Consider the following 21,933-nt stretch of genomic DNA (forward strand, 5'->3'; position numbering starts at 1 on the left):
TAACATTTTATCTATAACACTATTCCTTATAGATCCTGACTCCAAGTGAGTTTTAGAATTCATGTTTTACCAATGGCCAGGCACTAAGCTTAATTATCTCTGTAAAAGTATGAGTTGACCTGACTCCTGGAGGTAACAGGCAAGTCACTTCACTGCGGTCCTCATCCACAGCCATTATACTTGCTGTCCTCTAAAGTGCCAAAAAATCATTCAAATGCTCACCACAGTGCTTTCATTCAGTAAGGAGTATTTATTAGAAGACATATTAACATGCTTAGATAGAAAGAAAAATAAACACCCACCCTTCAGTGAACTGTAATGAAGAAAATAACATGAACAAAATTTTCTCAGAGAAATTTTTATATTTTACAGCCATAGCATGTCTTGAACACTGTCAGAACACTGTTAGCTGTGATAATAATTTTATAACCTCTCTCCTGACCTCTAGATTTAAATAATTTTAAAGTAAACTTTGGCAATGTGAAGTTCACAATATAAACTCTGGGGCCTGCATAGATATGAGACAGACTTTCTAAGCCCCGAGGATAGAAATGTCCTGGTGCACGTGAACTTCTGGATTCCGCCTGTTATCAGCTTTCTTTCAGGAGATCAAATGCTTCTCATTATTGTACAAGGATTAGCATTCAAATAACAATTTTAATGATACATTTACTCATGGAGAACAATTATTTGAACAAATAATTTTTCTATAAGATATGTACCACCAAGAATTTAAGTTTCCCAAGAATATGTCCTTATGTTTAAGATAACTATCAATTCTCTATATTTTGATAATTATCTATAGTAGTCAAATAAAATCCCCTACACAGCAATAATGACAGCTGCTGCTTGAGGAACACTTACTGTACAGTTAGGCTCTGAGCTATGCACATCATGTTCATCATACAATTTACTGTTCATGATAACGCAAGTGAGCAGGCCAGTTAACCTCACCATATAAACAACACTGAGGCTTCCAGAGAGGCTAAGCAATCGCCAAATTCAAGTAACTGTTAAGTTGTAGAGCCAGGTGTCTGAGGCAGTCTGTCCTACTGTGATCCAAAGCCAGGCTAATTAGTCTCATTCTGTGCCATTCATGAGAGCTCTGATCTGTGATAAATGTTAGTTTAATAACTTTATCTGCCATATATTTATGAAAGTATAGTTTGCATTTTTTAAGATAAGAAGCAAGATCAATTCAGGTGGAACAGTGCCTCTGCCCCAGCTCATTTAATATTATTATTTACATGTCTTTCCACCTTCATTATTCTAGTAAGATTATAAGTGCAAACACACAAGAGTCCATGCAACATATCCCACAAAGGAATGGAAATGTTCAGTACTACTGAATAAAGAACCCCAATTATTACATAGAAAGTGCTTAAAAAAGACTTTATGAGATATCCAGGCCATATTTATTTTAGTATTTTTCAAAATTGACAAGATGGCATAATTTATAAATATCTCAAATCCATTATTTTTTACTATGAGTCAAAATGTAGTATTTCACTAATCAAGTGAGTTCCATTATGTGTCCTTAAAGCAAAGTCACATAGCGTCAAAATGAAACCGATGGGCTTCCTGTCGTTTTTCTCTGTCGTCTGCTTTCTGGAAGAGAATTGTAGAGTAATTTAAGTGCTCAGAAAACATTAAGATTCATTTCTAAAACATACTTTTTTAAAATATCAAAGAAATTTAGAACATAACAGGTATGATTTTCATAATTCAGCAATATTATAAAATATTTGTATAGATCTAGTAGCTATTATATAATTAAGGATATATTACTTGAATTTAAAAATCAAGAAGAAATGTTTACATTATCATTACTTACTCTCGACTTGAAAGCAAGAGTAAACATTAGATGCTAGAACAAAGTCACTGCTAACACCACTGTTAACAAGTCAGTCTAAGCTAATTATATTAGATGATTATTATGTTTTAGTTAGCTTATTGATTTAGCAGATCTTAATTGACCATCTTCTCCTAGTAAGATAGGAGGATTTAAAGAGAAAAAGTTTTGTATTTTGTTCTTTAAGCATTTAAAGCCTAGAAAGGATGAAAACCAAACCTACCATGCCTCAGATTGACCCTAGTTGTATTATTTTGGGTTTGAGTGAGGAAAGGGCAAGCTTTGAAAATACTGTTTATGGAAATGGGAAGGGGCATTCATTTCAAGCTGGAGTTTAGCATGAGGAAGCCTGGTGAGTGTAGGAGGTGGAACACAGGAAAGGAAACGGAACACACAAGCTAGCTGGGAATATTGTGGAGTGACACAGGCGTGTGAGGGCCTGGGTAAGGAACACGTATGTATCTTAGACAGTGGGACGTTACCTGAAGTGAGCAACAGGGTGAGTGACAGAGTGATGAGTGTCGGGTCTAGTGCTGCAGAAAGGGGGAAAGGGGAGAAGCTGGAGTCGGAGAGACCAGCCTGGAGCTGAGGAAGGCTCAAGGAAGCAGACGTGGGGGCAGCTACAGAGGTCCTCAGGAAGGCAGCTGACTAACGCTGAAGATGAGTCAGAGAGGGGAGAGAGGAAGTTTAGAATATTGGCTTTGGGGTGAGTGATCCTGGTAGAGATAGATCATTGTTACTGCTAGAAATGGAGCCAGAAACTTTGAGAGACAGCGATGAAAAGAAAACATTTTGAGATATAATAGTTGAATTTTTAGGGGAAACAGGCTGGAAAGTGTAGAAAGAAGAGGGCTTTTGGAAGATGTGTAGGAAAGGTGCATTGGGAGGATGGAAAATAGCAGCAGCTGGGAGAGGTGAAAAACTGGCTAAAGAAATAGAAGGCCCAGAGTCCCAGGTGATACAGTGGGCACAGGGCTAAGCAGCCAGCTTCAGCTACTGCACCAGAGCTGTTGTGACCCCACACCTACCCCACAGTCAGACCCTGATAAAATAAGGGACTTAGTTTCCTCTCACAGGTAAAAAAATAAATAGTGCTTTGGGTTATGTTGCTTTTAGACAAAGTACAGTGTCAGTCTACAATCTTAAATTTAACTGAATATATAATTTTGGGTTATTATTTCTCATACATGAGTGATTTTTCTTCAGAGTGACAAATCTATAAATATTTATCAGAATAATCAACATGTTCCCTTTTTCATAAGTTACAAGAGCAACGAGATACAATAGTAATTTTAGTTAGTAAAACATGATTCTGGTAGACATGGCAGTCCAAAGGAAAAAGAAAAACCATCTCCTTTGTGACAGAAGCCTTTTTGGAGGACATTGCTGGCATCCATGGCTGAGTACCTGGTATTACTTTCTTCTTTCTTTATGTGCTGCTAGGAAACTGAGCCTATTCCCTCGATCATGGAGTTATATAGCCCAGCTCTTCAGTTCTGAAGAGAAACATTGTACCATAGTAAACTAACCAAAGTTACACGGAAAAACAACAAACCTTTTCCTGCCAATGTAAAATGGCAATTATTGCCAAGATGAAAATGCAGACACCAATGAGGGCTACTGCAGTCAGTAGGACAATGTTACTTGGTGTAAGATACAATTTGGCACTCCAGCTGTAAAAACAGAATAATTAAAATTATAAATTTTAACATAATAACACAATTAAATTGAGATCAGGAAGCAAAGAATCTTATTAATTAATGAAACTTCATTGGTAAAATCGCTCACTCATCTAACAAAAGCAATTAAATTTTGATAATTTGAAGAATATTGATGATCCTAAAGTGTTCATCATTTTCTTAGAACTGAACAAGAATTTTCTTTTTCATGTATGGTTTTGGGGATTAAATCCAGGGTTTCATGTGTGCAGGGCCAACACTTTATAACTGATTTATTTCCAATCTCCCTGAAGTAGAAGTGTTGATGAGATATATAATATTCATGTATTTTTGAGTTTCATCTTCAGAATTATTAAGTAAACTTACCAATAGTACTTTAGACAACTAAAGATGTCTTTTAAAAAGAACATTTTGATGTGTTGAATTTGAAATTTTTAACTCTAATGGCTCTGTAAGTCACGTGATTTCACTATGCCTATAGCACCTTAGTTTCTGATGCCCCTGCCCACACATGAAGTACAAGTAAAACAATCTTATGTCTGAGTCAGTGTTTATTGATGGCTGTGTAAAACTTGCTTCATTTCTGTGTTATGTTGGACATTTTAAAATTATTACAGTAACTTTTATGTTGAGACTAGCAAAGGCACTTAGCCTCTCCATGAATGTCAATATATAGACAATGACATCAGCATAAACATAATTAGGTCTTTTCTCTTAAAACACTAAACATAAACCTGTATGTTTAATGTTAATATTTAAACCTGTAAATACTGCAAAACCTAAATTTGGGGTCTTATTACTAACTCTGTTGGCAGTTATGCACACAGAGATTCTTGTCCTCCCTGGAAACTGGAAATGACTGTGTTCTCATTTTAAAAGATTAATAAGGGCAAGATCATTCTAATGAACAGCAAGTAGCTATTGATGTATTTTGACATAATTAAAATGTATTGATCCATAAGTTAGTCTTTAGTCAGTAAATCTCAGAATACACCTCAAACAAAAATCAATTAGGGTTTTTATTATGTACATAAATTTGAAAAGGACATTTCTTTGGAAAGAGCAAGAGAAACATGAAAAATGTTCTGATTATGGAAGAAAGCTGTGACAGGATTTTTCAGAAATTCATAAGTATAAGCCTTAAGAAAAACAAGTATCGTTGAGTACCTTACAATAGAAAATAAAACTTGTGTATTTTTTTGAGACAGGGTATGTATGTATGTATGTATGTATGTATGTATGTATGTATGTATGTATATATATCCCAATGTATCCTTGAGGTTATCTATCCTGTCTCAGGTTCTTGGTACTGGGGTTTCAGGTGTGAACTATTACATTCAGAAAAAAACCAGTTTTAATAAAACATTTAAAAATAATTTCTGTTTATTTTGTGTGCATGTATCTATGCATGGATGTGTGGCTATGGAAGAGGGACTCAGATCTCCTGGAGCTGGAGTTCCGTGTGGTTGTGAGCCACCTGATGTGGATGCTGGGAACTCAACTCAGGTCTTATGCAAGAGCAGCAACCACTCTTTATTACTGGGTCATCTCTTTAGGTCGAAAATGGTTGTTTTTTTTCCCTTCTTGAATTTTTTTAGTTCTATTTTTTTTTAAATAGATCTTTTCCCCAAAGATCAAGATATTTGTAATTTTTGCTAGAAGAGAAACAAAAGGTTAATCTTCAGTTGTCCACTCAGGAGATTTCTTGTATACTCTGTCAGAGATATGCATATATGACCATGTATGTACAGATATCTTCTTTTAAAATAACAATATATATTTCTCCATTTTGCTTGTTTTTTCCCCTCCCTGTCACATACTGATCTATGTCCATGGCAATAAACATAAATAAGTCATTACAGTGTACTCTATTATTACTACATTTCTATAGTTTTCCTGCTCCTCATACACATTTTATAGTTTCTTGTCAACTTCATGTAGAGAAAGATACCACAAATAAACAACACTGGATCATTTTAAAAAACCAGAACAAAATGAAAACAAAACAAAACAAACAAACAACCCCCCAAACAAACAACCCCCCAAACAAACAAACAAACACCAAAACCAGGCACCAGGACCAAGCATGGTAGTTTCAGTTCCTCAGGAGGCTGATGTGGGTTGCTGGAGCCCCGAGTTTCAGATAAGCCTAGGCAACACGGTGAAACTTTATCACAACAACAAAACCAAACCTAAGTCCACTCCAGCTCTGAAGCAGGCAAACAGCTACTTTTATTAGTGTTATCTTATACATGCAGTGCTGTCCTGACAAGTCAGCTGTCTAGCAGGGTGTGTAAATCTGCTTTATGACACGTATTAGTTTTCATGGGGTAAATTCTATCACAGTAACAGACTTTAATATGACTTTACTGAATAAAGATAGAAAGAGATGGACACACTGAACTCATGAGATGACATGCACTGGTTCTAGCATACCACTTCATATACCCATCTAAATTTTAATAAATACCGGAGCTAAGAGTAGAATGCTTGCTTGGTATGCACAAGGCAATGGGTTCAACTCCTAGCACTGTAAAACACACACACACACCAAACAAATAAATAAATAAAATTGGTATTTACAACTAGTGAAAATTAAACATGTATAATATTTATAAATTACTAGTTAAGTTGCCTTTTGCCCTAACAGGAATGAATTTATTTCTTATGAAACAACAGGGTAGGTGTGTTTAATAATTTGAAATTGACTAAATAAATGAGGCATTGGGCACTCAGGGAAACAGATATAAATATGATAGTTTATAAAAACATGCCACTGGATAGCTACCAAATTGAGTTCAAGCAAGAAAGGATATTACCTTCGAGGGACATTGTGAGGATATGGGATGACAATCAGCTGGGAATTTGGAATAATTGCTGTCCACTCTTGTTTTCTTATAGACTGAAAGAGAATTTAATAACAGTTAATAGCTAAGACACATATAAAAAGCAATTATTAGTTAATATGAAAAAGAAACCAATCAACTAACCAATCAAGCTACCAAACAAACAAAGACCTAAACCCTCAAGTATTTTGAAAATTTGAAATCCTAAGTATAGAGGATTATATTTGTGTGTTATGAATTCATTCCCTTAACAGATACTTATTGGACAGTTTCAGCAGGCATTATTCAAAGTGCCATGTGTAAATGCTGACTGGAGATAAAATTCAAGTCAGGAAATATAAATTGTGTATAATTGTAATAATGCTACTTTTATGTTAACAGATATTACTTATGCTGTAAGTGGTAAATATTAAGAAGAAACAGCAGGTAAAAAGGATAAGAAGTCACAAAGTTTAATGGGGGAAGAAATGGAAAAACTATTTAACAACAAATCATGGTATGCTCTCAGATACACTTAGACAGGTCACTATGAATCAGTTTTTAAATTATTTAAAGGCAATAAAGTATCTGAATTCAAATTCAATTATATTCAAATTATTGAATTTAAATGTTGAAATGGTAAATATTAAAACAGATTGTCAATAGACTAAATGTTTACTTGCCTTCTCTCCAGATGGACGGGGAATACCAACAAAAAGATGGTCTAGAAAGTTGGCACTTCGGCCTAAACCAAGTACATTGTAAGGTAGTTGGAGAGCTAAGTGTGCTGACTGGCTGAGCTGTCCAGCTAGATTTATGAAGACAAAAACAAACAAAAACACCTTTGAAAATGCTGCACTCATCAAGTCTTGAAGTCCTAAAATGTTAAATTCAGGTATAATGTAAGATGAACATTCAGTTAACTAATATTAATGATTATTGGTTCACAAAAATATGCTTTGAGATAAAATATCCATACTATAAGTAATATCTTCTTATAAAGTATAGCAAATGGTTCTGAAATATCCCAAGAGTTTGCCTCAGTGAGCACAATGTATTTTAGGATCTTTAGGGAAAAACTCGATACCCACGGCCAGTACACTTATTTGTCAGCCAGGCTACACTTCCTGCTGTGGGCAATCTCTCTAAGCCATCTATTTTGAAGACTTCATATAAATACAGTCATACAATATATGGCCTTTGTAGCTGACTCCTTTCACTTGACATGTTCTCAGGGTTCATGCTATAGTATGTTTCAGTACTTCATTAACTGTCAAATAGCATGATACATACTACATTTGTTTCATTAATTAATTTCATTAATAGACAAGTAATTTCCACCTTTGGCTATCATTAATACTGCTATGAACATTAACATATATATTTTTGTATTTACTAGATTATATACCTAAGAATATGGATAATTAATTGCCTATTCCACAATTGGCATCAGAGATAATCTCTTGGGTTCCCAACATGAAGCAATCATAAATGTTTGAGGTATTAGATTTGCCAGTTACCCCCAATCTAATCATAATTCATTATATACATGTTTTGAAATGTTATATTGTATCAATAAATATGTACAATCATGATGTATCAATTAAATGTAGTTTATATGTATGTAAAGGTAAAATGTACCTGTCCTATTTCATACACATACATGCAACTGTATGAAGATCCAAAATTTTCCATATCCTAGTGAATACTTATTATTAGCATATTGATGGCTGGGAAGCAGCTTCGCTGAAATCAGAGTTGAACTTGTATTCCCACTAACAAATGATGTTGAACTTCTTTCAAGTGCTTGCTGTTCATTTGCATGTCTTCTTATTGTTGTGAACTTAGTAGTTATCTATTTCAAACTGAATTTTTGTCTTTTTTCCTGACCAGTATAAGAAAAGGTTTGCTAGTTTTTAAGTATGCTTCTAAAGTATCCTTTGGTTTGCTGTTTTTCTATATTCTCTACTTCATTTATTTCCTGTCTTCTGCTTGGCTTAGATGCTTTATGTTTTCCAGTTTCTCAAGGTGAAATATTACAATACTCATCACAGACAGTTATTTCCACAACATCACTAGCCCAGGCTGTCTAGAATTCCCTATGTATCTAGGATTATCTCAAATTTATGCACCTCCTGCTTCCACCTCCAGAGTTCTATAGAATTTTAGGTCAGTGAAATAGGCTTAAGAGTTGCTGAGGATCATCCCCAGGCCCCATGCATGGCAAACTACTATTCTCTCAGCTGAACTATAACCCTGCTCTTGTATGTTCTTATTATTTAATGTAGGCATTTGAATCAATAGATTTTCCTATAAGAAAGATTTTAGCTGCATTATATGGATTTTAATATGTTGTATTTTTTGTTCACATTTACTTCAGTGTATTTTCTAACCTAATTTTTCCAATCCATTATTTATTTTGGAGTGTGTTGTTTGATTTCCATATATTTACAGACTTCTAAAATGTTCTTGATTTTAAAGAAAATTTACTTATTTTATGAATATGTACATATGTACACCACATGCATGCAGATGTTTTCAGAGGCCCAGAGGGTAATTCGGATCCCCTGGAACTGAAGTAACAGGAGGTTGTGAGTCACCTAACATGGGTGCTGGGAACCAAACCCTCGACTTCTGCATAAGCATCAAGTGCTCTTAAAAGCTGAGCTAGCTATATTTTAAGCTCCCTCTTACTGATTTTTAGTATATAGTTAGAGAACACACTTGTTATGATTTCAGTCTTTAAGATTTATTGAGTTTTGTTTCATGATATAGTATATGGCCTACATGAGAAAATGTTCTATGTGTACTTAAAAACAATGCATATTCTAGGTATAGTGTTCTATGCACTTCTCTTAGGGATTCACATCTTTAAGTGATTAACTGCTTAGTTGTGTGACCTATTTTGAAAGAGATGTCCTCACCAGTTAATCATCAATAATCAACCAATCATTTGTCAATCAGTGTGTCTCAATATGTTGCTAACCTTATATTTGAACTTCAGGGCCCACATGATTCTCCTACTTTAGCGTTTGGAGTTGGGACCACAGAAAAGAATAACACGTGACTATGTCTGGCTCCAGTTATTTATCGTTGAGTTATCTATCCCTTACTTCCATTCTTCATTAATTCTGTAGCGCTGATGTTATGTGCATACATACACTGAGTTGTTGCATCTTCTGATGGACTCACATTAAAAAACTATTATTATTATTAGTGTATGTATGTAAATGCTTGTCATGGCATATGTGTGGTGTTCAGAGGACCTCCTGCAGAAGTTAGTTGTCCCCTACCACTGTTTGGGTCCTGGGGATTGATGTCGGCTTGACTCACTGACCATCTCACCAGACCACGGACTCACCTTTTCATCATTTCTAGTAACAGTTTTTGTCTTTAATGTCTAGAGAATCTCCTTCTCTGTAAAGACACGACAATCTTGTTATCAATTCTGATACAATCTTTTGATTCTTTTTTGATTGAGTGCTTCGTTTATTTACTTTAAAAATAATTCCTGATGAAAGAATTTATGTCCGTGCCCAGATAGGTCAGAAGAGAGTGTCAGATATCTGAGCACTGCAGTTACAAACATCGGCAGCTGCCATGCGGGTGCTGGTGCTGGGAATTAAACCTGGACCCTCCGCAAGAACAAGTGCTTTTAATCATTTGAGCCATCTCTCCAGAACCTCAGTGTTTTCTTTTAATGTATTTTGAGTGTTACTATCCCAGTGGTTCTTCCAGTGATTTCAGTTAATAGCATAGAAAAAAAAATCTAGTTTAGATTAATAGAAATCTAATTGGAAGGTCATATAAAAATTTGCTTCAGTATAACTATTGATATGATTTGTATGGATTTAAATTGCTGTCTATATCAGTTTTAAAGGGGATCTATTAAGTGATAAAGAGTTCTGCTAGTATGATTAATTCTGTTTCGGTTTATCTGAGCATATCTAGGGTACTTTATATTTGAAGGATAGTTTTGCCCATCTTTGACTGATAGTTTCCCTTGTAGCATGTATAATGTATTATCTACTGCCTTCTTGTCTACAGATGATGTGATAGGTTACCTTTTTTGTGTTGCTTTCAAGAATATTTCTCGAGACTGATATGCCTGAATATGGGTTTTTGGGTTTATCCTATTTGGGGTTTGCAGATCTTCTCAGATGTGTGTATTAACATTTGTCATAAAATTTGGGTGGTTTTAGCAATGACTTACACATTATTTTTGCTTTTCTTTCCCCTTTTTTCGTCCTAATACTTCTATTATCAATATCTTGGTATGTTTGATGGTGTCTCCACAAGTCTCTGAGACTGTCACTTTTATTTTCTTCTACAATGTAAGACAGGATACCTTCAACTCATATATATTCAAGTGTTCAGATTATTTTCCTAGCTCAAACATTACAGAGCCATCTACTAATATCTTCAAATACTGTACTTTCCAACTACAGGATTCCTACTTGATTTTGGTAGGTCTAAGGCCTAAACTGAAGGACGCATACATGCTGGAAGTTACTATTACTGGGCTGCCTTCCTACCTCTACCTGATTAGAAAATGACTCTATATTTTTTACTTAGTAAGTTTAACTTTATTTTCCTTTAAGACTTCGAATACAAAGGTAGCTGATTTATAGTCTCTATCTGCTAATTCCAATATCTGGCTCCTTAGACACATTTTCTTTTTTGGTATGTATATATATAATACATTTCTACTTATCTATATGACCTGTAAATTTTGTTGAAAATTAACTTTTTAGGTAACATGACAACTAAAATGTAGAATGATTTTTCATGCCGTCCAGCCTAAAGCTGTTTTTGCTGTTTCTGTTATTTGTTTGGTGGCTGTATTTGGTCTGCATTTGCTGTGACAAAATACCCAGCCAACACAACTTAAGGAAGGAAGGGTCTATCTTTACATAGATCTGAAAATTCTCAGTGAGTTATGGCAAACTTAATTTAAGACTACATTAAGAATACCATACAGCATGATCAAGCTGGTTTCTTTCCTAAGATTGGTTCAACATATGCAAGCCAGTAAGTACATTATAGCATATAAATAGACTTAAGGACAGAAAGCCCAAGGACAGCTCAATGGATACAGAAAAGATCTTTGACAAGATCTTTGACAATGCTTAACATTCCTTCATAATAAAGCCTCTAAAGAATGTAGGGAATAAAAGGAACATGTGTCAACATAATAAAAATTACATATGACAAATCTATAGTTATAATTATATGGGAAAATGACCATTTCATCTAAAAATCAGAAAGATAGTATTCCTGCTTTTCACTGTTAACTCAATAAAGTGCTGGAAGTCTTAGGGTAATGTAACAAGAGAAAGAAACAAGAGGGCTACAAACAGTAGTCAATTTATTTTTTTGCCGATGTTAAATGATCTTGTACTTCAAAGACCCTAAAGACCCCAGTAGAAGACCCTTAGACTTGTAAATACAGAAAGTTTACAGAACACAAAAGCAACATATATTAGAATATATGATAAACTTGCTGAGGAAGAAATCAAGGTTCATGACAGCTTTCAAAAAATAATTAGATATAATTCTAAGGATGTAAAAGACTTTTACAAAGAAAAATTTTAAGACACTGAAAAAAATTAAAGGCACAGGAAGAGGAAAATGTCTCTAAGACTCATGGATTGTCAAAATTAGTGTTGCGACAATGGCTATATTATAAAAAAATGATACAGATTCATCACAGTGCCCATCAAAATCCCCATGGCATTCTTCACAGTACTAGAATAAAACCCCTAAATTTCCTAGAGAAGTAGATAAGATTTAAAACAGCCAAGGCCATCCTGAGCTGAAAGAACAGTCAGTACTAAAGATATCTCAGATTACCTGATCTCAAATTCAAGAGCCACAGAACCAGTGTGAACTGGCACAAAAACAGACATGTTGACCAAGGGAATCGAAATAAACTCACACAGCTAGAGCCAAAAGGTATGGAAATATACACTGAGCTGGGTCTATGTGTTAGCTCATGCCTGTAATCACAGCACTAGTGAGGCTGGGGCGTGAGGACTGCCGTGAATTTCAGGTCAGCTGAGTACAGCCCATGATGTATGACTTGAAAGTGAAAGGAGAGAGCCTTTTAAGATTAATGGGCATAGGCCAGGGTCTTCTGAAAATAGGGCATAGGAACGATCCAAAGAATTGCAAAGTGGTGTGACACCAACCTAAAGCTTCTGCTCAGCAAAGGAGACAGCTACAGAATGAGGGGGAAAAAAGCTTTTTCAACTTCATGTCAAGCATGGAAATACTGTTGAGGATCTATAAAGAACTGTAAAAATAAATAAATAAACACTAAGACCCAAAATCATCTAATTAATAAATGAGCTAATGAACTGAATAAGCTTCTCATAGAATTACAAATGGCCAATAGAAACTCAAAGAAGGTTCTAACATTCTCAGCCATCATAGAAATGCGAATTAAAACTACTTTGAGATTCTACCTTAACTCTGGTCAGAAATGGCTATTATCAAGAAATAAGACATCTGCTGTAAGACTGTGTCTTCTATATACGTCAGGAAAGCTGTACCCATAAAATTTCAGCAACACAGTAGCCCAAACAAGACCTGGACAGTGGAAAAATCAGCTGACATGTCAACATGGAGGGGAGAAACGCAAGAGGTTTTGTGTGTGTGTGTGTGTGTGTGTGTGTGTGTGTATAAAACATACACACGTATATGTATGTATAGATTTAACAATAATGAAAAAAAAGAAAACAAATTACTACTGTGAGAGAGACCTGGTGAGAGTGTAACTCTTTCTTTCTTGTTTGTTTTTCAAGACAGGGTTTATCTGTGAAAACAGTCATGGCTGTCCTGGAACTTGCTCTGTAGACCAGGCTGGGCTTGAACTCTCAGAGATTCATCTGCCTGTGACGCCCGAGTGCTGGGATTAAAGTCATGAGCCACCACTTCCTGGCAAAAGAGCAACTCTTATTCACTGCTGGTGAGAATGTAAACTTGAGTAGCCACTATGGAAATCATTATAAAGTATTTTCAACAACAACAAAAAACCCCTCAAATACTGAAAATAGATCTGCCATATGGCCCATCTATAACATTGTGGGATGTTACACACACACACACACACACACACACGAGATGGCAACTCAACATATCACAGAGATACTTGCACATCTATTTACATTGCTGTACTGCACAGCTAAGAAACATAATCAGACTAGATCCTATCAACAGATGAGTAGATGAAGAAAATGTTGCATATATTGATGCAATTTTATGCTACTATAAATAAAAATGAAACCATGATATTTTTAGGTAAAATAGAAACCACTCTTTAAATCAGACAAGTCAGACCCAGGAAGTCAGATACTGCATACCTTTGTTCTAATGTGTGGAATCTAGATCTAAGTGAGTGTGGTGGGAGGGAAGGCAGAGATCTGAAGTGGAGGAGAGAAAATGTCATCAGACACATTTGGCATGAAAGAAGAAAGAACTATGTGAGGAAAGGAAGGAAATCTTCCATAAGGGACAGTAGTGGAGAGAAGGAGAAGTTAGAAAAGTTTAACATATGCATCATAATGTTACAAGGAAATTCATTACTTTGTATGGTAACCTAAAAAATAAAAAGGAACACGGTAAGACGAGATAAAAAGGCTAATGATGAAGTTGAACGTAAAGGACCTTAGAGCATTTCCTTGGAACCACCACATTTTAGAGGATCTTTAGTTTTAGCTTTAAGTTGTGATAACATACACTGATGTAAAATTTACCACCGTAGCCATCTTTCCCCGTGCAGTTACAGAGACCAAGCACCCCCACACAGTTGTACAGCCATCACTAGTTGTCTCCAGAGCTCCTAATTACAACTCATTATTGCACTTCCACCCTCTCTCCTTACTATCACAAGTTGTACTTTTTAGATACGGATTCTGCAATGAGGGAATCTCATATAAACACAATCATATAGTATTGATTTTTTGTGACTGTATTATTTTACTTAATACAATGTTCTGTAAGTTCATTTATGTTGTAGCATGCGTCAACATTCCCTGTAAACCTGATACTATTTCTTTATGTGTATATACTTCATTTTGTCTATCTACTCATATATGATACTTTTGACCCTGTCTCAAAAAACAAAAACAAGAACAACAATAAAGACACCTTGGTTACACAAATCTCTCTCAGCAAAACTGCTTTTTTTGCATGTTATCTCCTGCAGAGGATTTGCTTTAAGACATGGTGATTCTGTTCAGTTCTGAGGCACCAACACAGTTTTCCACAGAAGCTTCACAGTAATTTTTTCTTTACCTTAGTGTACACCTGTTAGCTTATTGTGTGTATGTGTGTGTGGGAGGGCATGAGTAGTGATGGTGGTGTGTGTAGTACTTACATGTGAATACTGGGGTGTACGTGCCTGTGCATGCACATGCAGAAGCCAGAGTTGGACACTCGGGCCGTTATTGATCTCTTATTGCCTATAGATGAGGTCTCTCATTGAACCCAAAGCTTGCCATTTTGGCTAAGCTAGCCAGTCATTTAGTTCTTGCAATCTACTGGTCACCAACCCCCAATGCTGGGGTTACAGGTCCTTTACAGTTTTTATGTGGGTGCTGGGGATTTGAACTTAGATCCTCACGCTTGTAGAACAAGCACTCCTACCTACTGAAATATTTCCCCAACCTCAAATTCTGATTGGCAGCAGTTATTCTGTTGGACAGGAGTAAATTTTTTTATTTACATTTTCCTAATAATTAAATGAGGCTGAGTATCTTTTCATGTACTTTTCGGCCATCTGGATGTCTTCTTTGGGGAAGTGTCTATTCAAGGCCTATGCCTATTGAAATATTTTATTGTTGTTATTGTTGAATACCTCTATGCTTTAGGATTTTTTTTGGAAGGAATACCTATATGCATCTTTATACTTAATTTTAAAGTAGTTATAATTGCTTAGAGTCTGTGAATTCTCACAAGTGAGAGAAAATCAGTGCTATGAGAAGGAGTGACACATTTTAAAATTAATTCAAGGTATAAAGGTTTCATTCAATCACTTTTATTTCAATTATCTAGTTCTCTAAGCTGAAAACAAAGTTGAACTTTCTAGTGTTGGGGCATAATTCTATTTTAACAGTAACAAGGTAAGAGCCCAGTACTGTCTACTCTTCTAACTATTTTAGAAGTACCCGCTTAGGTGAAAGACAAATAAGTTGCTTCATAGTAATGAATATCTATCCCACTTCATGTTTGTTTCGGATGTAACTAAAATTACAAAGTGTTTATTGTTTATACAACAATGCTCATTACTTAGTGAACATAAAGAGTAGCATAGGCAGCAGTAGGTACTAGAGCTGTGTGAATCCTAGTGCCCATCCCTGTGTTAATATACTGTCATTGTCAGTGTGCTACTGATGGGAAGAGATACCATGACCCTGGTTCCCACAGAGGAAAGCATTAAATTGAGAATGGCTTACAGTTTCAGAGATCTATTTTAATATCATCATGGCAGGAAGCATGGCAACATGTATGCAGACATGGAGAGCGAGCTGAGAGTTCAACATCTGGATCTGCAGACATCAGTGAAAAAAAGCCCACAGGCTTGGGCTTCTGAAATCTCCAAGCCAATGGTCAGTGACAGATTTCCTCCAACAAGGCCACACTTACTAATCCTTTCAAGTAGTACTACTCCCTGGTGACTAAGCATCAAACATATGAGCCTATGGGGGCCTTCTTATTCAAACCATCACATACACTTTTTTTTCAACACAGAGAGTATTGTGTCCCACTAAAAAGTCTAAAAACTGCATTCAACAAATATTCGGGTATCCTTGAATAGAAAGAACCAAAAAGACAAGATTTAGAGCCAATTCTCAATGAGGACTCATGGGCGGTTAGGATGGGGAATTACTAGTTGATATAGGGCCCCTCTCTACCCTATGGCAGATATCACAGAAAAGTAAAAGGTAAAGTTCTATTGAAACTCGATGGAGTTTATTTCTAGTTTAGGGAGTGAGTTTAGCGATTATTGCCAGACTTAAAAGTGTTGAGGCATTGGGATGGAGAAAAGGTTGAGACTAGAAAAATGAAAAAGAGCCTGGGACATGGAGATGGATTAGAAAGAGCAGAAATCAAGCTGGACAGGTATAACACACATAAAGAGAACAGAAATGAATATGGATGGTAAGGAGTTTTTTGCCTCTGATTCTGTTGTTTGCATTGATCTATATGTTTGCTGTCAAGTTTGTAGCACACAATGCATAAGGAAGTAAAATATAGAATCTGCTTCAGTGTAGAGCCAGATTAAAATCTCAGATGCCCACTAGTCATGTGATAAACAATGCAATTCAATTAGAAACTTCCTTTTATTTTATGTTTTAAAATTTAGTTGAATACCTCATTTAACTGTAATACTATGTTTCTAATAAACTTAAGATAAAGATTAAAAATAAATAAAGGTGATGGATGATTGTTATTTTATACACATATTACCCTATCCTATTTCATTTTAAAGCTCAGTTTAAAGGAAATGATTCTTTATATTGTATTACTTATGGTAAACTACATTAAAGAATAATCTCTTTAATGTTATAATAATAATCTCATGCTACTTGTGCTGAGGGCTTCCTATGCTTTAGGCAGTTCTCTATGTCATCATGTCTGTGAGTTTCAACCTTTACTGCAGCCTACAGTTACTTCACATGGTATACTGACAATAGCCAAATCCTGAACTACAACAAGAAGGAACACAGCAGCAGTGCTACTGAGTGATGTCAGATGTTATTAGATCTTTCATACTGAACATACTTATGTAGTAGAGGAATTACTTCAGCAGAGTATATAATAACACATTCCTAGCAGAGACTGCAGAATAAAAACCCTATTCTCACCTCCTATTCCCAAAGCTGCCATGTGACAGTTGTTCTTTCAGCATTAGGCAATATATTGACTGTAAATATTTTACGAGCAATTAGTCTAAAGGGTTATTTTGAAAAATGGCAGATAATAACCAGGCATAATCTACTAGAATCTTCAGGGCGTACACTGGGGAAAGTTGGACAACAGCCATAGGAAGGTGAGTAATGTCCCTAAATCTAGTTTAATAGTAAAGTAAAATAGGAAACCTTACAAAGCAGAACAATTAAAAAGCTGGTGTTCATCCTGGAGGAACTGATGTGTCTGGGGAGCTACCCCTGCCCTTAGACTATGGAGGAGAAACTCTGAGTTAGCTCTGCACACAATGCAAGGTGAAAAACTGGTTGAAGCTAGAGTCTGTGTGGCAACAAAGGCTCTAAGTGGCACTGCTGTCATCTTGAAAGACTTCCCAGGGGTGGGTACAATATTCATAACTAGACCAGTGGTATGACCTGCCATTATGACGTTGTCTGTGAAATGCTGTGATCCCACTAATGGGATCAACATCTGTGATGTCTTTACAAGAACTGCTCAGGAGTACAACAGGCATTATGGAGACAGGAAAGTCAAGACCTGAACCACAAAGCAGGCAAGAATCTCAAGGTAGAAGGGTTGAACATTTATATAATGGAAAAGATAAACTATGACTAGAACATTCAAGATCTATGGGAAACTATCAAACATCAAACCTATATTACAGGTATAGAAAGAATTTCATGCTAATGGCATGGAAAACATTTTCAAGTTATGGTCATTCTACCCTCTAGGCCTTGTTATAATTTGATGGGAGAAACCATTTTTTTCAATAAAATAATAGCAGATTTCCAACACCTAAGGAAAGAGGTGTCCATCCAGCTACAGGAAGAATTTAGAATACCAAACAAATACCACCAGAGAAAAACCTCACCTCATCACAGCCAAAACACTGAACATACAAAACAAAGCTTCAAGAGAAACAAGTAACATATAAAGGCAATCTCACTGGAACAACAGCCAATTTCACAAAAGAAACTTTAACTGAAGAGGAGATAAGAGATGCTCTGTTGAGGATGTGGACAAGCGAACACTTAGTCTGCTAGTGGATGTAGCTAGTCCAGCCAGTATGGAAACCAGCAAGAGGGTCCTCAAAACACTAAAACTAGAACTGCCGTACTGCCCAGGTCTAGCACTCCTGTGTATTTATTTATCCAAAGAATTCAATACAGAGAGATCTTTACTGCATATGTTTATTACATATCTGTTCACAAGAGTTAAATCAGGGAATCAACCCAAATGCCCAACGACAGAGGTAATGGATAAAGAAAATATGTTTTTATACATAACAGATTTTCTTCCAGCCATAGAGTTGTTTATAGTCAAGTGGAAACAAGTAGAGATAATCATATTACATGATGAAGCCTATCTGAGAAAGACAAATATCTCATATTTTCTCTTGTTTTGTGCTTTGATTTTATACACTGTTGTATTATATAGATCATGAAAGCAGGAGCAATCTTCTCTAGAGGAATCACTATATGGTGAGAGTGGCGGGGAGTACAATAGGGTCTACTCAATGTACATTTATCCTTATATGAGAATATCTTTACTGTAACACAGTATTATTCACAATGAAAATATACAAAGAAGAAAGTCCTGATTTGAGCTATACTGACCTTCTGGGCAGCACCACCAAGAATTCTCTCATTATGGCAGTGTTTCTAGCTGTTAGTGTCTATCTTTCATTTTGAAAATTGGGTAGCAGCCTCAAATTGTACTCACATACTGTACCTGTAACAGTACAAACCTGCTAGTACCCCTCTACCGACTGGACACTACATTCTTATGTCCTTAGTTTCTCTTCTGTGTCTAGTCCATTGTTATATGTGCTTTTCCCCGTGCTCCCAACAGATGTTTCCTGTCGCACTGCTTTAATGTAGTGAAGCAGCAAACACAGCAGACAGCTGACCAGCATAGCTGCTGTACATCCATAACAAAAGTGCAGAAGAAATCAGAACTGCTTGCAAATAGGTGTGTGTATATATATGGCATATAATTTTAAGAAAAAAAGTGGGATAATACAGTGGGATAAGATATTGGTGTATAGCTGTGATAAGAGATTTTCTCATTTTTAAATTAACAACACAGTCCTGAGACAATCACCTTTTTGATGGTGTGAAATAAGTAGGTTTTGAAATATAAGTAAACTTAAGTTGCTAATGTGTAGATATGAGTTTCACTAATAATTCACGAGTGGAGGTAAGTTTTGGATTTTGAGTGTGCTAATTTGCCTGAGTTCACCAGCATTATGAAATAAATGAGTCTCAGAACATCTCACTTAGCAGTGAAGTTATTTGCATGTTAAGAAAGAATTAACAGACAATAAAAATATAATATGTACAGGAATTAAAACCTAAATTACTTCTTTCTTATAGTGATACATCAGATTATTTGACTTGTGATAGTCTAATCAGAATTTTCTATATTTTTTTAGAATATTTTTGTTTATAAAATGCTTATATGCTTAAGCAGAAATACAATGAATTCTTTTTTTTTCTCTTTCTCTTTTCTTTCTTCCTTCCTTCCTTCCATCTTTTCTTCTTTTCCTTTTTTTTTTGGAGACAGGGTTTCTCTACAGGGCCCTGGCTATCTTGGAACTCACTATGTAGATCAAACCAGCCTGGAACTCACAGAGATCCCCCTGCCTGCCTCTACTCCTGAATACTGAGATTAAAGGCATGTGCTACCACACCCATCACAATGAATTCTTAAATGTTTATAATTAGTTACAAAATAAACTCATTGTAGTACAAATACTTAATTTACATAAGGCCATTATAAATTACAAAACTGGCCACTAACACATTCTTTCTGGTTATTATAGCATGCCTATTTATGCTTCTTCAAGGAGAAGATTCTATAATTCTCAAGAAATCATATAATGTTGGGACTTTATTCTTTTCTTTCTTTATTTGCAGGGGGGTTTCAAGAGGTTTCTCTGTGTAACTTTGGAGCCAGTCCTGGAACTAGCTCTTGTAGACCAAGCTGGCCTCAAACTCAGAGAGATCTGCCTGCCTCTGCCTCCCAAATGCTGGGATTAAAGGCATGAACCATCACTATCTAGTTGGGCTGTCATTTTCTGCAAGTAGCTGGATTGACTGGAATTTGGAAGGAATCTCAGGTATGTCACATGCAGACATCTTTCAGTCTGTTTCCTTTTTGACTGAATTTCTCCATACTATTTTTTGCAATGTATCAGTAAATTGTGCTTTTATAAAACTGTATCAAAAACATCTCTCTAAATTTTAGATCTTTTATTCCACATTTGAAAATATAGGATTAGTTTAGATTGTAGTATTAATCAGATTTCTAGCTTTCACTTCTCTTAAATGAGCTAATTTATATGATCTACCAATTCAATCTTTAAGATAACTCAAGTTACCTCTCATTTTTTGTTATTTCAGCTGAAAAATAAGGATAATGGACTTGGTTCATCACAGTAATAAAAAATGAAGAAATAAATGTTGATATTTTTGTCCTGAATAGCTCTTGAAATTTGTTTATGTATGTCACAGAAAAGTATAATAAAAAAATTTCATCAGGGCTGTGACATATGAGTTTGACAGCCGTTTGCCTCTCCCCGAAAGAAGATGCCGCACAAGTTGTAGCCATTCACATGCTCTTACCTGAGCCGTTTTTCAGATATCCATTTGCATCAACTGTTGTATACATGATATAAGGTCCGGGCTGATTCACTCCAAAGGGCTGCAGTGAGAAAGGAAACAGTGAGTCTTAGAAAGTAAGTAAATGATTTGAATTTCAGGAAAATTTATTATATAGATAAAAAAGCCAAAAACTAAAAATGAAGAATATTTATTAATTCTTAGAAATTTGCATGCATTTATATACTGTATCTTCATACCTAACCTGTTTCTCCCCTCCTAGCTCCAAAGTCCCCAATACGCCACCCCACTATCGTGTTTTCTTCTTTTTAAGTAGTCCAATGAGTCTAACTTTAGTGCTGCCTACTTATGCCATGTCTGTATGGGAGGCAGGCAATAGGCATCTATTAGAACATAGGCAATCTACCATCAGTCACAAATCAATTCTTTATTTTTCTCTCAAATATTACATCCCAACTGCAGTTTCCCCTCCCTCCTCTCCTTCTAGTCCCCCACCCCCACCCCAGATCCACTCTTCCTTCTTTCTCTTCAGTAAAGGGCAGGCCTCCCATGTATACCAACCAAACATGGTATAAAGTTGCAGTAAAACTAGGCACATCCTCTCATATCAAGGCTGGATGAGGCAACCCAGTGGGAGGAAAAAGGTTCCAAAAGCAGGGAAAAGAGTCAGAGACAACTCCCACTCACCACTCCCACTGTAGTAGTACTACAGGAACCCAAGTTACACAATCATAACATATGCAGAGGGCATAGGTCAGATCCGTGCAGGCTCCCTGATTGCTGCTTCAGTCTCTGTGAGCCTCTATGAATCCCGATTAGTTGATTCTGTGCACTGTTTTCTTGTGGTGTCTTCTGGCTCCTGCAATCCTTCATTTCTCTCTTTTCCAGGATTTCTAGAGTTCTGCCTAATGATTTGCTGTGAGTCTCTGTATCTGCTCCTATCAGTCTCTGGGTGAAGCTTCTCTGATGACAATTATGCTAGATACCAGTCTGGTTACAAAAGAGAGCTGGCTCAGGCTCTG

General features: G+C 35.9%; 1 protein-coding gene across 1 annotated transcript in view; it reads right to left on the minus strand.

The window, feature by feature from the left end:
• Window positions 1-230: 230 nt before the first annotated feature.
• The window catches only part of Itfg1 (integrin alpha FG-GAP repeat containing 1), a 129,677-nt gene continuing 107,974 nt past the window's right edge, over window positions 231-21,933 (minus strand). Inside the window, exons 14-18 of the mRNA XM_048434646.3 lie at window positions 20,915-20,993; window positions 7,040-7,164; window positions 6,351-6,433; window positions 3,408-3,525; window positions 231-1,608 (exon numbers count right to left, since the gene is read on the minus strand). Coding sequence (XP_048290603.3) covers window positions 1,549-1,608; window positions 3,408-3,525; window positions 6,351-6,433; window positions 7,040-7,164; window positions 20,915-20,993 — 465 coding nt within the window. The 3' untranslated portion in view covers window positions 231-1,548. The remainder of the gene's footprint in view (window positions 1,609-3,407; window positions 3,526-6,350; window positions 6,434-7,039; window positions 7,165-20,914; window positions 20,994-21,933) is intronic.

This window comes from Myodes glareolus, chromosome 22 (assembly GCF_982192425.1).
Source record: "Myodes glareolus chromosome 22, mMyoGla1.1, whole genome shotgun sequence".
Classification (NCBI taxonomy): Eukaryota; Metazoa; Chordata; class Mammalia; order Rodentia; family Cricetidae; genus Myodes; species Myodes glareolus.